The following is a 19,955-nucleotide window of genomic DNA, read 5'->3' as shown; positions in this document are numbered from 1 at the left end:
CTGACCCTGCGAGCTGTGACAGTGAGCAGTCAGCACCGGTCGCTGTCACAGCTCACAAAAATCATTGAATACACCCCCATACATGAAAACAAAATAGGTCCATTTGTTTGGTTACTGTATTAATATTATAGTCTGATCACTGTTTTACTTTTTACTGACCCCTAATCTTTTCTAGACATCGTCCGATATGGTATTTGGGCTTTTGTGGCCTAGTACGGTATGAGATGTACAACCAATGTAGGATTGGATATAGTAGGTTTTATGGCTGTAGTGCATCATGGAAACTTATTACAAACCCCGATTCTTCTGTAAGATCTCTCTACACCAGTGGTCAGGGAATTCGGTTACCCCACGCAGTGCATGTTTTGCAGGTCTCCTCACAGAATCACAAGTGAAATAATTAACTCCACCTGCGGACCTTATAAAATGTGTCTGAGTAATTAGTACACCTGTGCACCTGCTGGGTTACCAGCAAAACATGCACTGTGTGGGGTAATGAGGACCGAGTTCCCTGACCACTGCTCTACGCTGTTTCAGAAACACTGATAGGGGTTGTGACCGAATTTAGCTCACTGCGCCAGGTGACCACAAGTTTGTTTGATCACACAGAATTTGGGTTCCAAAACATGTGACTGTTGGGGTGAGGGGGTGCAAGGTGGCATGCGAGCTCACTCGTCTTTCCTCCCAACTTACTGCTCCCCCTGCAGCTCACTGCCACCCTTATATATCACGGCTCACCTCACAGCTTCCACTGCAGCTCTCTGCCACTCTCATGTCTCATACAACACAGCTCACTGCCACTCCTATATCTCACACATCACAGCTCACTACTGCACTTGTATCACACCTCACAGCTTCCACTGCAGCTCACTGCCACTCCTATATCTCACACATTACAGCTCACTACTGCACTCGTATCTCACCTCAAAGCTTCCACTGCAGCTCTCTACCACTCCCATGTCTCATACATCACAGCTCACCTCTGCCCCCTGCAGATCACTGCCACTCCTACATACCCTCCAACATGACCCATTCCATTAGGTACAAAATGCTCTGTTCCTGGACTTCCCTGCCAGTGGCAGTTACAGATGTTGGACTCCAGCACAGTCCAAAATTCAAAGAGGGGGGTCACATCAACTGCCAGTGAGTCCAGGACAGTGATGTTTGGGGTGACATTTGGTGTGGCTCCCCTTTTTTAATATTGGACTGTGCTGCAGGCTCACATCTGCCACAAGTCCAGAAACAGAGCATTTTGTACCTAATGGAATGGGCCATGTTGTAGGGTATGCTCCTATGTCTCCCATCACTACTCCCCCTGCAGCTAACTGACACTCCCATGTCTCACACATCACCGCTCACCTCACTGCCCCCCTGCAGCTCAGCAACACTCCCATGTCTCACATCACAGTTTGCCGACACTCTAGGGTTACCACCTAGTCCCTTTCATTCCGGACACATATTAATTACACAGGTTCTGTGGCTGGCTGACTTCAAGACTCCACTTCACCTGATTTTAAACTGCCACAGAACCTGTGTAATTAACATGTGTCCGGAATTAAAGGGACTAGGTGGTAACCCTACGACACTCCCACGTCTCACACATCACAGCTTACCTCACTGCAGCTCACCGACACTCCCATGTCTCACACATCACAGCTCACCTCACTGCTCCCCTGCAGCTCACCGACACTCCCATGTCTCACACCTCACTGCTCACGTCACTGCTCCCCTGCAGCTCACCGACACTCCCATGTCTCACCTCACTGCTCCCCCTGCAGCTAACCAACACTCCCATGTCTCACATCACAGCTCACCTCACTGCAACTCACCGACACTCCCATGTCTCACGTCACTGCTCCCCTGCAGCTCACCAACACTCCCATGTCTCACACCTCACTGCTCCCCCTGCAGCTAACCAACACTCCCATGTCTCACATCACAGCTCACCTCACTGCTCCCCTGCAACTCACCGACACTCCCATGTCTCACACATCACAGCTCATCTCACTGCCCCCCTGCAGCTCTCTGCCACTCCCATGTCTCACATCACAGCTCACCTCTGCCCCCTGCAGATCACTGCCACTCCTATGTCTCCCATCACTACTCCCCCTGCAGCTAACTGACACTCCCATGTCTCACACATCACAGCTCACCTCACTGCACCCCCTGCAGCTCACCGACACTCCCATGTCTCAAACATCACAGCTCACAGACACTCCCATGTCTCACATCACAGCTCACCGACACTCCCATGTCTCACACATCACAGCTCACAGACACTCCCATGTCTCACATCACAGCTCACCGACACTCCCATGTCTCACACATCACAGCTCACCGACACTCCCATGTCTCACACATCACAGCTCACCTCACTGCTCCCCTGCAGCTCTCTGCCACTCCCATGTCTCACACATCACAGCTCACCTCACTGCACCCCCTGCAGCTCACCGACACTCCCATGTCTCACACATCACCGCTCACCTCACTGCTCCCCTGCAGCTCACTGACACTTCCATGTCTCATACATCAGAGCTCACCTCACTGCTCCCCTGCAGATCACCGACACTCCCATGTCTCACATCACCTCACTGCTCCCCTGCAGCTCACCGACACTCCCATGTCTCACACCTCACTGCTCAACTGCAGCTCACTGACACTTCCATGTCTCATACATCAGAGCTTACCTCACTGCTCCCCTGCAGATCACCAACACTTCCATGTCTCACACATCACCGCTCACCTCACTGCTCCCCTGCAGCTCACTGACACTCCCATGTCTCACATCACAGCTCACCTCACTGCACCCCCTGCAGCTCACCGACACTCCCATGTCTCACACCTCACTGCTCCCCTGCAGCTCACCGACACTCCCATGTCTCACACATCACCGCTCACCTCACTGCTCCCCTGCAGCTCACTGACACTTCCATGTCTCACACATCAGAGCTCACCTCACTGCTCCCCTGCAGATCACCGACACTTCCATGTCTCACACATCACCGCTCACTCATTGCTACCCTGCAGCTTACCGACACTTCCATGTCTCACACATCACAGCTCACCTCACTGCTCTCCCGCAGTTTACTGACACTTCCATGTCTCACATCACAGCTCACCTCACTGCACCCCCTGCAGCTCACCGACACTCCCATGTCTCACACATCACAGCTCACAGACACTCCCATGTCTCACACATCACAGCTCAGACACTCCCATGTCTCACACATCACAGCTCACCGACACTCCCATGTCTCACACATCACAGCTCACCGACACTCCCATGTCTCACACATCACAGCTCACCGACACTCCCATGTCTCACACATCTCACAGACACTCCCATGTCTCACACATCACAGCTCACCGACACTCCCATGTCTCACACATCACTGCTCCCCTGCAGCTCACCGACACTCCCATGTCTCACATCACAGCTCATCTCACTGCCCCCCTGCAGCTCTCTGCAACTCCCATGTCACACATCACAGCTCACCTCACTGCACCCCCTGCAGCTCACTGACACTCCCATGTCTCACACATCACAGCTCACCGACACTCCCATGTCTCTCACATCACTGCTCCCCTGCAGCTCACCGACACTCCCATGTCTCACACATCACAGCTCACAGACACTCCCATGTCTCACACATCACAGCTCACAGACACTCCCATGTCTCAGACACTCCCATGTCTCACACATCACAGCTCACAGACACTCCCATGTCTCAGACACTCCCATGTCTCACACATCTCACAGACACTCCCATGTCTCACACATCTCACAGACACTCCCATGTCTCACACATCTCATCTCACAGACACTCCCACGTCTCACACATCACAGCTCACCGACACTCCCATGTCTCACACATCACAGCTCACCGACACTCCCATGTCTCACACATCACAGCTCACCGACACTCCCATGTCTCACACATCACCGCTCACCTCACCGCTACCCCTGTAGCTCCATGGTCAACCATACATATTCCGTGCATGTGTGTTGTGTTATATCTCTGTATATAGCTTTTTGTTACTGTTACATTAGTGGTACACAAACTCCAGTATCCCCTATGGTCATGCTTTGAGCACTTGTCTGGTTGCAGGTGGGGTCATTACTTATTCAGTAACATAGGACAACTCATGATTGAAGACATCCTCGGAGAATGACCTGCTGGTGGTAGTGGAGAACCCCTGGTTTACATTGCTGCATTGTGTCGGTGTAGTAGCTTTGCTCTAGTCCTATCCATGTACTTATAAAGGTTCCATGACACCATGTAAGCTTTAAATCAGTTGTTCTCAAACTCAAGTACCCCCAGCAGGTGCACTCATTACTCACTGACACATTTTAAAAGATCCACAGGTGGAGCTAATTATTTCACTTGTGATTCGGTGCTGAGATCTGGAAAACATGCGCTGTTGGGGGTCCTGAGGACCGAGGTTGAGAACCAGTGCTTTAAATGATACACCTATGCTAATGCAGGTCCAGCCAATCGGTGAATAAGAGTCACATAAACCTGGTCACCATAGAGGACACCGTTAGAGTGGGCATTGCGGGGTTAGCCTCTGGTTGCGCAGGGCTGTTATCTGGCACATACAATGAGGGTGTCACACAATACTCACACTGAAGTAATCATATATTCCCCAAATATAACAAGCAATCACCACCAACAAAACTGGGAAAAATAAAATTAAATCATCTTTTATTTGTGCCCGGAGTAAACGTATAAAGTGCACAACATTCTTCCCGGTCCTATAATAAATAGTTCCCAACAACCGTCCCCCTCACTGACAGAGAGGTCGCCAGGGAATCACAAGTATCTCTAGTAGATTAAAGTAATTTTGTGAATGGAACACATTGTTGGTTTGCAAGAGGAGCAAATAACGGCTTTATTTTTTCAGTGCAGTATAAATACTGGCTGCTTTTGCATGTAGCCCACAGATGTTAAACAGCTTAATTTTTTACACTGCAATTTCAAAATACACCCCACCCAAAATCTCTCTACGTGTTACATCAGCCCCACCTGTGGTGCAGCTTGGTTTTGCCCATTTGTGTGTTGTTTTTCTTTGTGAACAAAGATGAATCAGACCCATATCCAATACATTCAGCACCGTGTACTATTGCACAACGCTCTCAGACATAACGGGACTAAAGCCTCGTTCTCACCACTGTAACACATTACATGTCTGTACTTCCACATCATTACATACACAGTACATTGGATTCCTTGTGGAGCCATTTATGTCCTATTAGTAACTCCCAGCCAGTGCCTGTAGTGTTCTCCTTATATAATGGATTGAAAGGAACCAGTTTTGAATTTTTCATACTGCGACCGTGATTGGTTGGTGGTCGCCAATGACAGCTGAAGAGTTCCAGACTACTTGTACAAAGCATTGAAGGATCTGCCTATGACGAGCCTCCTGACCTCACTGGTACCTGCCCCTATCTCATACAGTTTGGCGTCACGAAGGAAGCGGCCCATTGGGTAATCGTTTATATAGCCATTGCCTCCTGTTGGAAACAGAAAATGGTTTTTATTTAGATCACATGAATACAAAGCAGCCATTAATAATTGGAAAGGACATTGTGCAAGTCGGTGACCAGCCTACCTAAACACTGGATGCCATCAAGAGCCACCTGCGTCGCACATTCAGCCGTATAGAGGATAACGCCGGCACAATCCTGTACAAGAGTACAAACATTACAGTATCCGTAATACTACAGTATAATGTCAATATCCATAATGCAAACAACTGCTATGTACAACATGAGCACCATGGGGTCAGCGTGAAGTTCATTTTTGACTGGAAAAAGCGATTAGGAATTCCACAGTACAGCCTGATAAGCGCACAGACATCCGTGCATTGCTCCTGTTCTATGGGATAAACTAATTCCCAACGGGGCATTAAATGGTCAGTGATGTAATCGGACTGAGATCTCGCACAAAACGTGGGGTGCAAATCAGACGGATGAATGGTGCAAGACCGCTCGGCAATGGCAATTCACACCCTTTGACAACTGAATTCTACCCAATGGGGGTGATTCTTGATCACTGGGACAGGGCTGAATTCTGAAAGCGCGTGTTGGATCATGTGCAGACCCCGGCAATCTTCACTGCTTACCAAGCCTTACAGAATCACCACCAATGTGTCAGCATATTAACCCTTTGAGTGCCAAAATCTGAGGAAAAAAATGCCAGTCTCTCACATTTGTTATATGAATTCAAAGAAAAAATGTTGTGTAAAAAAAGATTCTATTTCCTATATAAGGTAACATTACAGGTCATTATGGGGAACACAAACGTTTTCTTGGCAATTTTCACAACTATTTTGCCAAATTCACTTGGCACTCAATGGGTTAACTTCTTAGTGCGTTACTCCTGACAACAAAGGAAGGGAAGTCTATGACAACCTTTATGAATCCTTGTGCTGAATGTACCGCACTGGAGTAGTTATTAGAAGAGACGTTTGTGGGATTCCATTACAGAGTATATATGCTATTATTGTATGTGTATGCGATCCACGTCCCCCCCCATGTCGGGATTTTGAACGCCGGGATCCCGACCGCCGGGATTTCATACTGAATCCGCCGTGACAATGTTCTGTAATTGCTTTGTGAGGTAATTTCTGGCAGAATTATTTTGGATCGGACGCTCATCTCTATGGCTATGTATATGGAGATTACACAGAGGCTTGTGCTTGCAATTCTAGCTTAAACATCTACCCAACGCTCATATGGCGGTATTCAATTGTTATCACCAGCATTTCATCTCGCTATCCCCGTGGCTGGTGAGTAAATGTGTGGCTGAAACTGACCATAATGGGCGCGATATGTGTAAAAAATAAATAGTTCAATTGAATATTGCCCTATGATTTCCAGTCATTTTAGACAGGAGATCGAGTGCAATATAACAACTGAATGTATTCAATGCCCTGATGGCGAATTATCGGCACATAGAAATGATGAAAATCGCCGTCAGGGTATTCAATGAGGCGAGGTTCACTCGCCGTCTGCCTCCTCGTCTGTTCCCTAAAGTGAGGTGGCAGCGGCGGGTGTGGCCATTAAAATGGCGAGGCTCGACACAAAATGCAGCGGACTCGTTGCATTTGAGGTGAACCTCGCCATTTAAGTGGATCCTCGTCTGCCTTTCACGGCGAGAATCCAGCCAGATGATTGAATACGGCAAGGGGGTTTCACGGCGAGGATGGCTTATTTTCAGCAAAGGAAATCTGTCCTCGCCGTACAATCCCCCTCACCAGCGCAATTGAATACCGCTAATAGTATCAGAGAGGAGATCTAGGTAATGGCAGACCTGAAATCAGCACTGTGCACCCACTCACCTTAGCATTGCAATGTCCCTGGTCACAGGCCTTTGCCACGTTGTACGTATACTGCCGACTTGCTGTTAGCCGTGTGTACATATCGGCCATCTTACCCTGCATTAGCTGCCAAAAGGAAACATGCTTTTCTCAAAACACGTATATCCACAGTACGTAAAGATAACCAGTGAACGGATTGGGGAACAGCCTGGTTATATAGAACATCTATATTCTGTCTGGGGTGTGGAACTGCGGAAACTGAGACATGATTCCTGGAGAATACATCATAATAAACACTGAACCATTTTAGTTTATTTCGACTGTAACTTGACAGCCGGAATACAATGTTCCGGCTGTCGGGTGACAGAAAGTCTGAGGATTGGCGAAAACAGAAGCAGATTGGCAAAAATCCGTGGCCATTTCCGACAAAACAGATCCGACTTTTTAAAAAGTCGGATCTGACACCCTTCGATGCTGTTGTTAACGGCAGCATTGAATAGGTCTGTGCCGATATTTCCCCTATCTGGAAAGATCGGCACAGATTGAAGACCCCCTCTAAAGCATCTAAAAAGTGAAAAGATCACATTGACCATGGACACCAATCAGATTCTGTCTGTCGTTTTCTAGGATGCAATAGAGAATTGATGGAATCTGAGTGTTGCTATGGGCTACAGCACCTCTTCATTTGTAGTGTTCATTCTAGCACCCGCTAGCTTTGAAAACCCATGCAGTTCCTGTTTCCTGCCTGGGGTGTCGCTGTCTGCTGTGGTGTTTCTAGCACAGGTCTGGTTTGCATATCAGTGCTGACATACAGACTACACTTAGCTAGAAGCACTACAGCAGACAGCGACACCCCAGGCAGGGAACAGGAACTGCATGGCGGGTGCTAGAATGAACACTAATTTGTATAATTTTTAGTAACGTCACCCCTGACACTGATCTCAGCACCTGTGATATTTAGCAGTGTTATGATGTATGGATATTTTACACTGGTCTCTATCCGTATCAGAGAATGTGCTGTATGACTGGGGAAACCAGGGGCGTTACGTACACAGTAAAGGGGAACCAGCATGGCTCACACAGGTGTCTGCATATTTTTTACCTGGAAGTATCCAATTTTCTGACCGAAGGCTTCTCTGGTATGTAGATAGGGAACGGCATGATCCATAACAGCCTGCATGATGCTAAATGATTACAGATACAAAAATAGGTCATTGATGGGGATATTCAACATACGTCACTAACAAAATGGACTCTTACCGGGAGTTGTTGGATTTGATTTTATCCAAGATTCCCTCTAGGGATGGATTAATGGGCTGCAATGTCTGGACTCTTATAAGGCAGTGTATTGTAAGCGTGCTGTATTTTCACTATATACGTTAAGTAGAACATTGCCCCCAATGCATGTACAAAGATCTTACTTTTACCTTAATTTGCACATACCAGACAGCTATGATAAATGCTGAGGGATGTTGCATAGTATTGTTTTAATTGTGGGCTGGCTACACCGGTCCCAGATCTACCAGCAGTCAGTTTGCCGGACCACCCAGATGGAGCACAGGTGTAGTTATTACAGTCACATTCAAACATGCTGCATCATTCCTAACAGACACATTCTACAGATCCACAGGTGGCCTGGGAAACATGGACTGTTGGCAACTCTCGGGGACTGGTTTGCTCAGCCCTGGTTCAAAGAGAGAGAGCAAGAACACCGTCCCCCAGTAAATACTAACATTTGCGAGTACCTGTGTTTGAAGACAGGTGGCGATGGCGAGGAGAGTTGGTATTACTATAGTGTACTACCATCTTCAAACAACTCCGTACCAAATTTCTGATTGATTCATTAGGTTAGTTATTTTTTCCACCGCAACAACGCACCAACGCACCAGCTCCCTCATCCGGAATTGTTGCGGCCAAATCATTCACAAGGAGTGGGCATGAGGGGGAAACAACCATTTTTTGAGAGTGGCAAATAAAACGCTGGGAGTGTTGGGGGAAACTCAGGCGCACCAAGCCAGCTTAGGAGAGGGTTTGTGACGTCAACCTAAGCCCGGATGTGTTTTTTATCACAGCACTTTGCGGGTCCCCGAGGTGGTGGCGGGGCTAAAGATGTCTTTAGCCCTCGCCCCCTCTCCTGAAAAGCCACGGGAAATGAAATCTGCTGCAGGGGAGCCACCAGTATCCGGGAGAACGACCAGAACTACTTGCAGGAGTTCATCGCAGAACAGCCTCAACCAAGGGTCCTGTGACTATAATGTGTATATACTGTAGTTCAGGCTAGGTGTACAAGAGGTATATGAAAACATACGGGCATAGATTTAGAACACATTTCAAAATACGAAAAAATCCAAAACCCGAAATACTTCTGGTTCCAATGATTTGGATATGGGAGACTCAGCCTGTATTCCCCTTATAGGGGGGCAGAAGTGCTCGCCTTATGTACAGACACATGAAGATATCCTATATAACCATTACCCCAATGGGCCTCCGGACAGCACAAGTCTCTCCAGATCCAAACCGCTCATCAGCACATAGACGCCCTTCCCAATGTGACCAAGCATGTTCTCCTCTGAAAGAAAAGCAGGAAACCTATGGTCAACCGGAATGAAATCATCCTTTGGGAGATGTTATTATGATAGGGACTGGTCTTGAGGGGTGCCAGATGACTGCCCGACAGGGAGGGGGATCCCGGCGGTCGGGATCCCGAAGGTCAGTATCTCGACGTTGGAATCCCAACCGCCGGTGCTCCGACAGGGGGGGGGGGTTTTTCCAGCTGAGAGGGGGCTTTCTCCCTTTTGGGGGTCCACGACCCCTGTAGAGGGAGAATAGAACCTGTGGTGAGTGAAGCGAGCCACCGAGCCCGCAAGGGGCTGCTTTGCGCTCGCCCCCCCCTTTGGAGCAGCGGCAGTCGAGATTCCGATACTGATCGTTGGGATCCTCCCGGTTGGGCAGTCATACCACTCCCAGTCCTGGTGATGGGATCACCGATACAACCATATCCCAATAAATAACATTTGATTCATAATAACAGTACGGTTACTGGCTCCCATTGGCAATGAGAGCCACTGGCTGTATCTAGCAGTGTTACCAAGAACGAGCTCACCTGGAATCCTGCAGTCTTCAAATACAAGTTCACTGGTGTTCGATCCCCTCATCCCCAACTTGTCAAGTTTCTGTGCGGTGCTAAATCCTGGGGTTCCCTACAACAGAAAACCCCAAACACTCTAAACCACACATATGCATTACATGGACCTCCGCCCCTTGCAGAACTACAACCACATATACTTACGGAGCAGCCACCTACAGGTGGTTATACTGACCTTCTCCACTATGAACGCAGTGATCCCGCGTGAGGCTGGACGTATCTTGCTGTCTGTCTTTGCATACACAATAAGAACATCGGCATCTGGACCGTTTGTGATCCAGAACTTGTTTCCATTCAGAACATAAGAATCACCTAGGAAAATACGGCAAAAGGAACAAAATGTAAGATTTCCAGGAACAGTCCCAAATAAATTCTGCTACCCAATATACTTTGCCTAGCTTCAAAGGTTTAAGAAATAGTAACAACAAGCTTCCTATACTTAGACTGGCAATGCTTCCTATGCAGGAGTACATATAGAGGTACGCCACCGATGTTCCAGCAGCCGATGGTCCGGACACATCGGGTGCTGGGGCAGTTTGTATTGTTAGGCTGTTAGACGTAGAGGGGACTGTGGCTTAGAAGTTGTTATGAGGGCAATGGGAGGGTATTGGGATGTGGGGGAGGGGGGGTGTTTGCGCTGCAGGAACTGATACGCGCTGTGGGCGGGACCTGGAATGCCCTGTGAGCTGGAGACAAGCTGTGGGTGGTGTGGCGGAGGAGCAAGCTGGGCTGTCGGGGGTCACGGTGCTTTAAAATGGCATCACTGATAATCCGGCAAATTAATGGATGTCCCCTTTGGATGCAGCGTTGAGTAAGTCAGGACTTACTCAGCGCTGCGATGGCCATAATATTACGTCATCGTCTCTCCCTCCCAATGGCCAGGGAACGCAAGGTTACCGCCCCCAAATGGGTGTGCCATGCAGCTGGCCCAGCCTATCAGCCCTTTTGGCCTCTGACAGGTGGCCAGTCCAGTAGCCCCTGCCATGCTGACAGAAGAACTTTACACCGTATCATAAATCATCAGCTCTGAAGTTATACTGTCGATACGGTTCAAAAGCTTTAACTAAAACAACCACCATGGCGAGATACCGACGTCGGCAATGTCCTGCCATATAGTGTGTCGACATACTGTAGCGAGTGTCCGCAAACTGACAGCTCATCTCGCAGTCACGTTATATTTGGACAACTTTGCGCCAACGCTGAATACTATATCCAATTGATTAATGAGAACAGTGACCTCTGCTGGTGGGACTAAATATATTTGGGTTATTTATTAATTAATAATAAATCACATCCTGAACCATCGTCACCCGCTGCAAACCTGCCCCGATTCTCCTTCTCTTACATTGCTGAACAGTGGCATAACAATCGTGCCGCAGACCCCACGGTAAGTGTGGGCGACGGGGGTCTGCAGGGGCTATTGTTACACTGCCGCCTGCCAGGACCTGCCTTTCCCCGCTGCTGCATCTGTGGCCGGGAGTCGGGACCCGTAGATCTGCATCCCGCTGCTCCTCCTGATTCCTTAGGAAAAAGGTCCCTCACAAAATGGCCACCCCCTTACAGCAGACAGTTTTTGAGGATGCTGGAGGTTGCGGCAGTCTCCTCTAGCAGCCTTAAAAATGGTCTGCTACAAAATGGCGGCCATTTTGTGAGGGACCTTTTTCCATGAGGAGCGCCAGGATGCAGACAATCAGATCTGCAGGTCCCAGTCGTAGATGCCGATGGGGTAAAGCAGGGCAGGGGAAGAGGGTCTTAAATTTACTGGAGGGGGGGGGGGGGAAGCGGTGCCAAATTTGTCGTTACGCCACTGTTAAGTGTATGGAATCACACAAGGGCAAATGGCCAGTAGCCTGCTCTGCATGTGCTGTTGTACAAGCACGAATACACCCATTATAAATGTTGCATCTGAATAAACCTTTTCCAGTAAAATGGTAGGGAAGGAGGTGTGGCTTTACCTTTCTTCTCTGCCTTCAGTTTCATGGACACCACATCAGAACCAGAGTTCGGCTCGCTCATGGCTAGTGCCCCTATGTGTTCTCCACTGATCAGCTGTAGAGAGAGCACAAGTAGTCAGAGGAAACAGACCGCTGTAGAAATACGCATTTGTGTATTATACGCCAAGTTTGTGCCGATGATAAAGGACTGAAACAAAATAGCCGATGCACCTCCGAAGGTTTGGCGGTTATCTCTAGGTGGACGATTTCTGCTCATGGCCTATAGAGGTGCGAGCAGAGGTCAGAGGTATCTGCTGGAGGCAGCTCACGGCTAACGGAACCTCGCCTAAAGTCTTTGGGGACTAGAACAGTGGTTGTCAGACTCCGTCCTCAAGTCCAGTGGCAAGTACCTTTTTACCCGACCCGCTCCCCCCTTGCAGGGAGCAGGGTAGTAGGGAGAGAGATGATCGGCTGCCACCGCAGCACAGCCTCTCTCCCCAACTCAGCACACATTGCACAGTGCCGTGTGCGTAGCTGGAGAGAGAGACAGCTGCAGCGGCACCTCTCTCCCTCCCCCTCTTTGTGTGCGAGGAGGTACCCGCACAAATTATTTACCCAAGTCACCTAGCAGGTGCACTCATTACTCATTTTAAAAAGGTCCAAACTTTAGTATTACACAAGGAAAGATGGGGACTGGAATCCAGGATTCGTGGTGGAACCAGCCTATCATATATATATATATCTCTTTTTTAAATGTTTCATATATTTGCAACATAATAAGTTCCACAGAAGATGTCATTCCCGGGTGTGCGATTAGCAGCCCACAGTACTACAGACCGTACCTTAGGGAGATACTTTTCTTTCTGGGCTTCGTTCCCATTTCTCACCAGCTGGTTTATACAGAGATTGGAATGCGCTCCGTAGCTCAAACCGACAGCTGCCGACACCCGGGAGATCTCCTCCATCACCAAAACATGCTCCAGGTAGCCCATGCTCGTTCCACCATACTCCACTGGAACACAATGAAATCAACAACTCAATTCAATAAACTCGCGTCGACCGTTTGCGTTGTCCATGTCGACCTTAAGCTTGTGTCAACATTCTGACAACGTCAACCATTAGTGGTCGACCTATCATACTGTTTCCCAAATTTTACAAGGCAAAACATTTTAGGGACTAACTGCCATGCTACAAAAAAATTAACTTTAATGCTAACATTTGTAAAACTGAATTATTTTGAATCAACCTTATTCAAACATATTGCCCTGCAGAATGGTGGTATGAAACCATAGGGCCCGATACAGTCCCGCTATGGCATCAGCGATGAACAATTTGATGTTATTTGGGGAGGTTGATCGCCTCCATGTTCTGGTCTCTTGGTAGGTCTTATAAACGCCATGCAACCCTACGGGTAACGCAGATGGCCTATAGTGCCGAAGATGATCTGCATCCTGTGCATTACATATTAGAGCTAGCATTGCTGTTTCTATGTAAGAAGCAGCAACAGCGAGTCTGAATCAGGCCCACAGTAACCAAGTCTGACATTAGGGATTACGTTGGAATGTGGAAGAGGTCCTGATGTAATTGATGGCAACAGAGTATTTCAGCAAACAATGAGCTGTTGAAATGGGGGGGGGGGGGGTGTTGGGGAAGGGGTGTTGGGGAAGAGGTGTCGGCTGGCTTGGCTACTACACTAGCTAGGCTAAGCGCATCAAAGGAAAAATTGCTGATATGGGAGGGCTTCAAACACATGTCCTGCACTCCTAGTAAGTACCCGACAGATCACCTCTGGGGCACCAGAATATCTGTTTGTCCAGCATATAACTAGTCATGTGTATGTCAATTTGGAGGTGTGTACTAACCTGGGGCGGTGATACCCAGAACACCAAGATCTCCAAGCTTCTTCCAAAAGTTCTAGAAAAACAAATACAAATTCATACACTGTAGTGTAGTCTATAGACAATTATCCGCACCACAAACGACAACAACAAGTCAGCGCAAATGACATTTCATTCACAACACTGTTTACAAAGTCCTGCTCTTGAAATCATTAACTTTAACCACTTGCACGGTGTGGTCACATCAGGTGCGACCCTACCAAGCCGGCCTTTCCCTGCCATGGTCGCATCTACGTTTTTTGTGGTGGTTTTTTTATAGGTGTACACATTGCCAATTCGGTTGGTCAATTTTTCTATATAAAATCGAATGGACAGCAAATGTTTTTCAGATTTAATAGAAAAATAGACTGTGTAGGCATGACTATATACAGTAGTACAGATCTACTATATGGTCCCCATCTAATGCGTTTTGCTTGCCATTTGAGTCGATCCAGATTCAATTACAATCGAATCAGGATCGATTTGAAATAAAAAAAAATGGCACCAAAAATGGCACCATGTGTACACCCCTTTTGTAAGATAATTAGGAATAGACCTAAATCATCCCAAATAGTTCAAACACATTTGAAGGCCATTGGGAAGTGAGGTTTCTGCAAACCATCGTTAGAAAGTAAATTATGACCAAGAACATTTTTATGGAAATCAATGGTTTTCTAACAATGCTTTAAGACCATTAGTCATTTATGGTACATCCGTCGATGCCTATCATTAGTATATACATTAAAATGGCTATTTCTTTTTCATGGCGTACTGTTTAAAAAATATATATTTTAATGCAATGGAGAAGGTGAAGTTTTAAATATATGTTCTTGATTCAATCAAAAAATACTATTAATTAGTTAAGTGGTTTTAGGGTTTCTGGAAGCGGCACATAACACTGCCCCCATATTCTCAGTAATGTTACTCACCCGAATATCCTTGAACTCATTCTGTTGGTCTATTTCTTGTGCTTTAGGGGCCAGATGGTCCTGAAGAAACTTGCGCAGCGTATGCCGGAGCTTAATCAGAGAAGATGACCGTTACAGCACACATACCAAACAACACATGGGTCACTATAGAACAGGGTTACAGCGCACATACCAAACAACACATGGGTCACTATAGAACAGAGATACAGCACACATACCAATAAATACACGGGTCACTATAGAACAGAGATACAGCACACATACCAGTACTACACGGGTCACTATAGCACAGAGATACAGCACACATACCAGTACTACACAGGTCACTATAGAACAGATATACAGCACACATACCAGTAACACACGGATCACTATAGAACAGAGATACAGCACACGGGTCACTATAGTACAGAGATACAGCACACGGTCACTATAGTACAGAGATACAGCACACGGTCACTATAGTACAGAGATACAGCACACGGTCACTATAGTACAGAGATACAGCACACGGGTCACTATAGTACAGAGATACAGCACACGGGTCACTATAGTACAGAGATACAGCACACATACCAAGTAACACACGGGTCACTATAGAACAGATATACAGAATACATACCAGTAACACACGGATCACTATAGAACAGAGATACAGCACACACACCAGTAACACACGGATCACTATAGAACAGAGATACAGCACACGGGTCACTATAGTACAGAGATACAGCACACATACATACCAAGTAACACACAGGTCACTATAGGACAGGGTCACTCTAGCTCACATACCAGTAACACACGGATCACTATAGCACAGAGATACAGCACACATACCAGTACTACACGGGTCACTATAGCACAGAGATACAGCACACATACCAGTAACACACGGGTCACTATAGAACAGAGATACAGCACACGGGTCACTATAGAACAGAGATACAGCACACGGGTCACTATAGCACAGAGATACAGCACACATACCAGTAACACACGGGTCACTATAGCACAGAGATACAGCACACATACCAGTAACACACGGGTCCCTATAGAACAGAGATACAGCACGCGGGTCCCTATAGAACAGAGATACAGCACGCGGGTCCCTATAGAACAGAGATACAGCACGCGGGTCCCTATAGAACAGAGACACAGCACACATACCAAGTAACACACAGGTCACTATAGGACAGGGTCACTCTAGCTCACATACCAGTACTACATGGGTCACTATAGCACAGAGATACAGCACACATACCAGTACTACATGGGTCACTATAGCACAGAGATACAGCACACATACCAGTAACACATGGGTCACCTTAGAGAACAGAGATACAGCACACATACCAGTAACACATGGGTCACTATAGCACAGAGATACAGCACACATACCAGTACTACATGGGTCACTATAGCACAGAGATACAGCACACATACCAGTAACACATGGGTCACCTTAGAGAACAGAGATACAGCACACATACCAGTACTACATGGGTCACTATAGCACAGAGATACAGCACACATACCAGTACTACATGGGTCACTATAGCACAGATATACAGCACACATACCAGTACTACATGGGTCACCTTAGAGAACAGAGATACAGCACACATACCAGTACTACATGGGTCACTATAGCACAGATATACAGCTCACATACCAGTAACACATGGGTCACTATAGCACAGAGATACAGCACACATACCAGTACTACATGGGTCACTATAGCACAGATATACAGCTCACATACCAGTAACACATGGGTCACTATAGCACAGAGATACAGCACACATACCAGTACTACATGGGTCACTATAGCACAGAGATACAGCACACATACCAGTAACACATGGGTCACCTTAGAGAACAGAGATACAGCACACATACCAGTAACACATGGGTCACTATAGCACAGAGATACAGCACACATACCAGTACTACATGGGTCACTATAGCACAGATATACAGCACACATACCAGTACTACATGGGTCACTATAGCACAGAGATACAGCACACATACCAGTACTACATGGGTCACTATAGCACAGAGATACAGCACACATACCAGTACTACATGGGTCACTATAGCACAGAGATACAGCACACATACCAGTACTACATGGGTCACTATAGCACAGAGATACAGCTCACATACCAGTACTACATGGGTCACTATAGCACAGAGATACAGCTCACATACCAGTAACACATGGGTCACTATAGAACAGATATACAGCACACATACCAGTACTACATGGGTCACCTTAGAGAACAGAGATACAGCACACATACCAGTACTACATGGGTCACTATAGCACAGAGATACAGCTCCGGATTTGGGCCCTGTCCGATGGGGAGGCCACTGCGCATGCAAATTTTCCATAATGTGCATGTGCCTTTGGCAAACTTCTGTGTTTGCAAGGAACTCACAGCCTGATTGAAAGGTGGCCAATGCGGTAAATAGCCCATAGGCTACCGCCGTCTCAAAATGGCAGTAGCTATGGGAGCTGATGCGATGCTGCCTGATTTTGGTACATTGGCATCGCAAGTCAGATGCTTGGTTACATAGGGAGAGTCATCAGCAGTAGAAAGAAAGTAGTAATAATGCCACTGTATAGGTCATTGGTACGACCTCACCTAGAGTATTGTGTTCAGTTCTGGAGGCCATATCTCCAGAAGGATATAAATACATTAGAGACTGTACAAAGAAGAGCAACTAAAATGGTGCATGGCCTACATCACAAAACTTACCAGGAATGCACCAGTCAATGAACGGTGTTTGAAAAGGACAGTTGGGAATTGATTGGCTGGTGCTTTATCTCCTTTCACTGTATCTCTTCTCCAGGCTTAATACATCTGCCCCATAATTGGCTATGCCAGGGGTTCCCAATCTTTTTTGAATCACGGCACCCTAGAGTATAAGAATTTTTTCACGGCACCCCTATGCCAATTTTTTTTTTAATTAGATTGGGTTTATATGCGATTATTAGGGTCAGTTATGTGGTAAATGGCAGTATTTTCTTTTGTTTGTACAAATTTTATGATTGGCTGCAACCAGCACTGGTTTTGCTTATAAATAATTGACCATTAATAATTTGAGTTGGTCCTGGACCACTAACTCAGGGCACCCCTGCATATGTCCCGAGGCACCCCAGGGAGCCACGGCGCACAGTTTGGGAACCACTGGGCTATGCGATTATCTACAATAACAGTTTCTTAAGCTCCGTACACGTGGAGCGATAGATCGCTCAGCAACCAAATTGCTGAGTGTCCCATTTTTTAATCAGCGGCCACGGATGAAAATGAGACACTTGGCTGGAGGAAGCCGCTGGTCGCAGGAGCATGTTCCATAGGAGTCATGAATTTAAGCGCCTGGAGCGATGGGTGCGCACGACATCTGCTAAACACCCTACTTGTGGAGGATTTCTGTTCACACCTCAGGACAGAGGCTCTGGGAGAGGTCCCCTCTCCAGTAAACGCGTAGCCACAGGAATAAAGCGGTTTACGCCATTGGTGTATGAGCCAAACTTTTCTTTTCGTGGTCTGCTACAGACAGCAGTCCTACATTGATAAGAACGGGGACGGTGATGTGCACCGTTAGACTTTTGCAGGGGATACCTCCGGCATTGGGCTGTTAGTACATAGTGGCAGTGATACATTTATTATGCAGAAACTGCATTTTCAGAGATTTGCCTGCAGTCTTCAGAGGAGTACTCATCAGACGGTGGGTACAATTGCAGTGACAGGGACCCGGTGGCGCGCCGGCATGGGCTAGCGCATACATACTTGCTGATGTCAGGTGAGGCGAATCATTGTTTGGTGATGGGTGGGATGGGGGGGTATACATACAGGGCCGATGTTGCATTCCGCAGCATGGCTTTCATTATCTATATCTTGTCGCTGTGATGCACCTGGTGAGATGGGTCAGGTATCCTGTAGTTATATAATATGTCCTGCATTATATAACCCCAGCATTATACTACATGCAGACATACAGCAGGTTTCACTTCCACAATGACAACAAGAGAACCATGTACTTTAAACCCCAACAGCTCAGGCTCCCTATGGCAGCGTTTGCTGTAATAGGGAAACGTTCCGGGGTTTATTTACTCCATCCCCCGACAGACACTGAGGATGGGGTGCTGGATTCGTAGTCTGACCCCGCATATACAAAGGACGTGGATGGGTTGGGACCGCACCTGTTTCTGCTCCTCATTCAGCCCGTTCACAGTGTCATCCACCGGGATCCCCGCACTCGAGCATCCCCGACTGCTCGGGGCCAGCACCGGCCAGCTCCGGCGGCTGCAGACAGCCAGAGTACGCAGGAGCGCGGCCATGATGTGTGTGGCGGCGGTTGTGGATGGAACGCGATCCCTACGCAGGGAGGTGGGGCAGGCGCAGCCAATGAGATCGCGGCTTCCTGACGTGGAGCCCCGCCCAGAGCCCGGCCTGATCACTGACACTGAGCTCGTTCACCTTCACCGAGGCTGCACTGGGAGCAGCCTGCACTAAGTACCGCTCACACGTCATCGCTGCCGAGGAGAGCATCAGCCTCTTCACCCTTGCATGCTAGCTAGCGCCGCCCCCAGCTCCACCGCCGTCACCGCCTCCCGTACAGGGCCCGCCCACTCACATAGTTGCAAGCATACGAGGCTGAAGTTGGCTTCTTATTCAGGACAATCACTATTACAAGGGTTAATGAGTGTTGGACCACAAATTTCACACCAGAA

The 19,955-nt window shown here is 47.6% G+C and overlaps 1 protein-coding gene across 1 annotated transcript; it reads right to left on the bottom strand.

Moving 5' to 3' along the window:
- Positions 1-4,689: 4,689 nt before the first annotated feature.
- IVD (isovaleryl-CoA dehydrogenase) lies at positions 4,690-19,650 on the bottom strand. The gene is made up of 12 exons (XM_083167564.1): positions 19,425-19,650; positions 15,209-15,298; positions 14,265-14,316; positions 13,245-13,414; positions 12,424-12,517; positions 10,644-10,780; positions 10,427-10,523; positions 9,799-9,892; positions 8,426-8,507; positions 7,345-7,449; positions 5,614-5,686; positions 4,690-5,515 (listed from the first exon to the last, which is right to left on the bottom strand). Exons 1-12 carry the CDS (start codon positions 19,560-19,562, stop codon positions 5,382-5,384), a joined length of 1,266 nt encoding a protein of 421 aa, XP_083023690.1. The 5' UTR covers positions 19,563-19,650; the 3' UTR covers positions 4,690-5,381.
- Positions 19,651-19,955: the final 305 nt, after the last annotated feature.

This window comes from Crinia signifera, chromosome 12 (genome assembly GCF_055691185.1).
Source record: "Crinia signifera chromosome 12, ASM5569118v1, whole genome shotgun sequence".
NCBI lineage: Eukaryota > Metazoa > Chordata > Amphibia > Anura > Myobatrachidae > Crinia > Crinia signifera.
The sequence above is the reverse complement of the archived record's forward strand: the minus strand, read 5'-3'. Positions and strand labels throughout refer to the sequence as shown.